This window comes from Notothenia coriiceps, unplaced genomic scaffold, assembly GCF_000735185.1.
Source record: "Notothenia coriiceps isolate Sejong01 unplaced genomic scaffold, NC01 NC01_scaffold00037244, whole genome shotgun sequence".
Taxonomy (NCBI): Eukaryota; Metazoa; Chordata; class Actinopteri; order Perciformes; family Nototheniidae; genus Notothenia; species Notothenia coriiceps.
In genome coordinates this window covers 5,289,378-5,290,915 of record NW_011369945.1, presented here as the reverse complement: position 1 = coordinate 5,290,915, position 1,538 = coordinate 5,289,378, and the positions used below count along the sequence as shown (strand labels likewise).

General features: G+C 40.0%; 1 protein-coding gene across 1 annotated transcript in view; it reads right to left on the bottom strand.

Annotated features, from left to right (window-relative positions):
- LOC104964524 (ecto-NOX disulfide-thiol exchanger 2-like) overlaps positions 1-1,538 on the bottom strand; it is a 40,448-nt gene that overhangs the window by 7,265 nt on the left and 31,645 nt on the right. The window contains exon 6 of the mRNA XM_010793335.1: positions 234-340. Within this exon, the coding sequence (XP_010791637.1) occupies positions 234-340 (107 nt within the window). The remainder of the gene's footprint in view (positions 1-233; positions 341-1,538) is intronic.

The following is a 1,538-nucleotide window of genomic DNA, read 5'->3' as shown; positions in this document are numbered from 1 at the left end:
GGAGGTTTTGACCTGGAGTGAGCAGGTACCTGTTCTGTACTTACTGTAACAAGGAGTCTGCTCTTTTGACTTCACCTATTTTGCTGAAATCGAGTAAAAGTATGTAGCCCTAATATAAGCAACTATCAATTTTTTTTTTTTACAATGAGTAAAGAGAGAGACAGGCGTTGAACAAAAAGGTCTATGTTTCCATAAATCACGTGAACAACAGGATGAAATCAAAGTGTACTAACCTCTGCTTGTTTGCGCCACATGTCCAGGTTCTTGCGCTGCGCTTTGGTGAAATGGTCCCATGCCTTTTGTTTGGAAGCAGCTTGGAATACAGACACAATCTGTTCAACTGTGGCGGGACGCAGGGAAGGACCAGAGACCATCCAGAGACACAGAGAGAAAGAAAGACAGAGGGCAGGTGGGAAGGAGCAGAGGAGTGAGAAAGTGGAGTCAACTAGGGATGTTAAGCACTCTCTGTGTGTGTGTGTTTGTGTTTGTTTATACACGTGTGTGTAAAAGTGTGTGAAATACTTACCAGCTGATGCAAGTGCATCAACTCGTAGATGGTTGGTCAGTTAGGTCCCACGCGCAAAGCTTAAACAAACTAAGTAAATCATGCCCTTTTCCTACATACATAAATAATATATGATATCCTACTTCATATCGAAAATAAGAAATGTGTGAGCCAGTGTTCTGGCTCCAGGAAGTACAAATGTGGTTTTGATTAAATTGTCTTGTCGATAATTGGATGAATTGCATCTAAATTAAGTATTAAAAACTTTTACTTTGAATTTATAACCAGATTTTTTGTTGTTAAATTCTTTGTTGTATAATCAAATATCTTTAAAACTAATGACATTTCTAATCAGGCTCAGCTTTACTTTGTGTGACACATATTATTAGTTATAATGCTAAACTAAGAGAGTGAAACAAACATTCGAAACATCAGGGTGTTGACAAAGACATTCTAGAGATGTTAGCATGGATTTCTTCTTTAACATTTATTTAACAAGGGACATTTTGCAAAGCAACAATAAGCCGCTCAATAATAACCTTTTTACTTTAAGCGTGAAACTGTTGACCACCCTGCAGCTTGACTGCAGCAGAAGACTGTTAATAATCTTGCCCAAGGACATCTCATTAAAGTAAAATAGTGTTCTCTATTCACAACTCTTCAAGCGTCAGTAGTTAACCCTTCAGTAAAGCTGTATCTGCAAATTGCCAGTGTAGAAACATAACACTTAACTGAGCTAACAAAAACGTCTTTGAGTAACGGAGTCCTTTATTAGGAGCAGACCTTTGACTCTGAGGTATTAAACTATTCATACATGTGATGTGTATGCTGTCAGGGTTGATCTTATTGGGTATTGATATAGTCATTCCCCTCTCAGCTATCTATCTGTTGTCATGTGAGTGGTCATGTGTGTATGGGTGGTCTTTGTATCCCAGAGGTCCTAATGTACACAGGGGGGGGAAAAGGAAGCGTAATACCACACCTGCGCAAGCAGTGTCCACCCCCCCGCGACAGCCCACCGCACCCGCCCCAC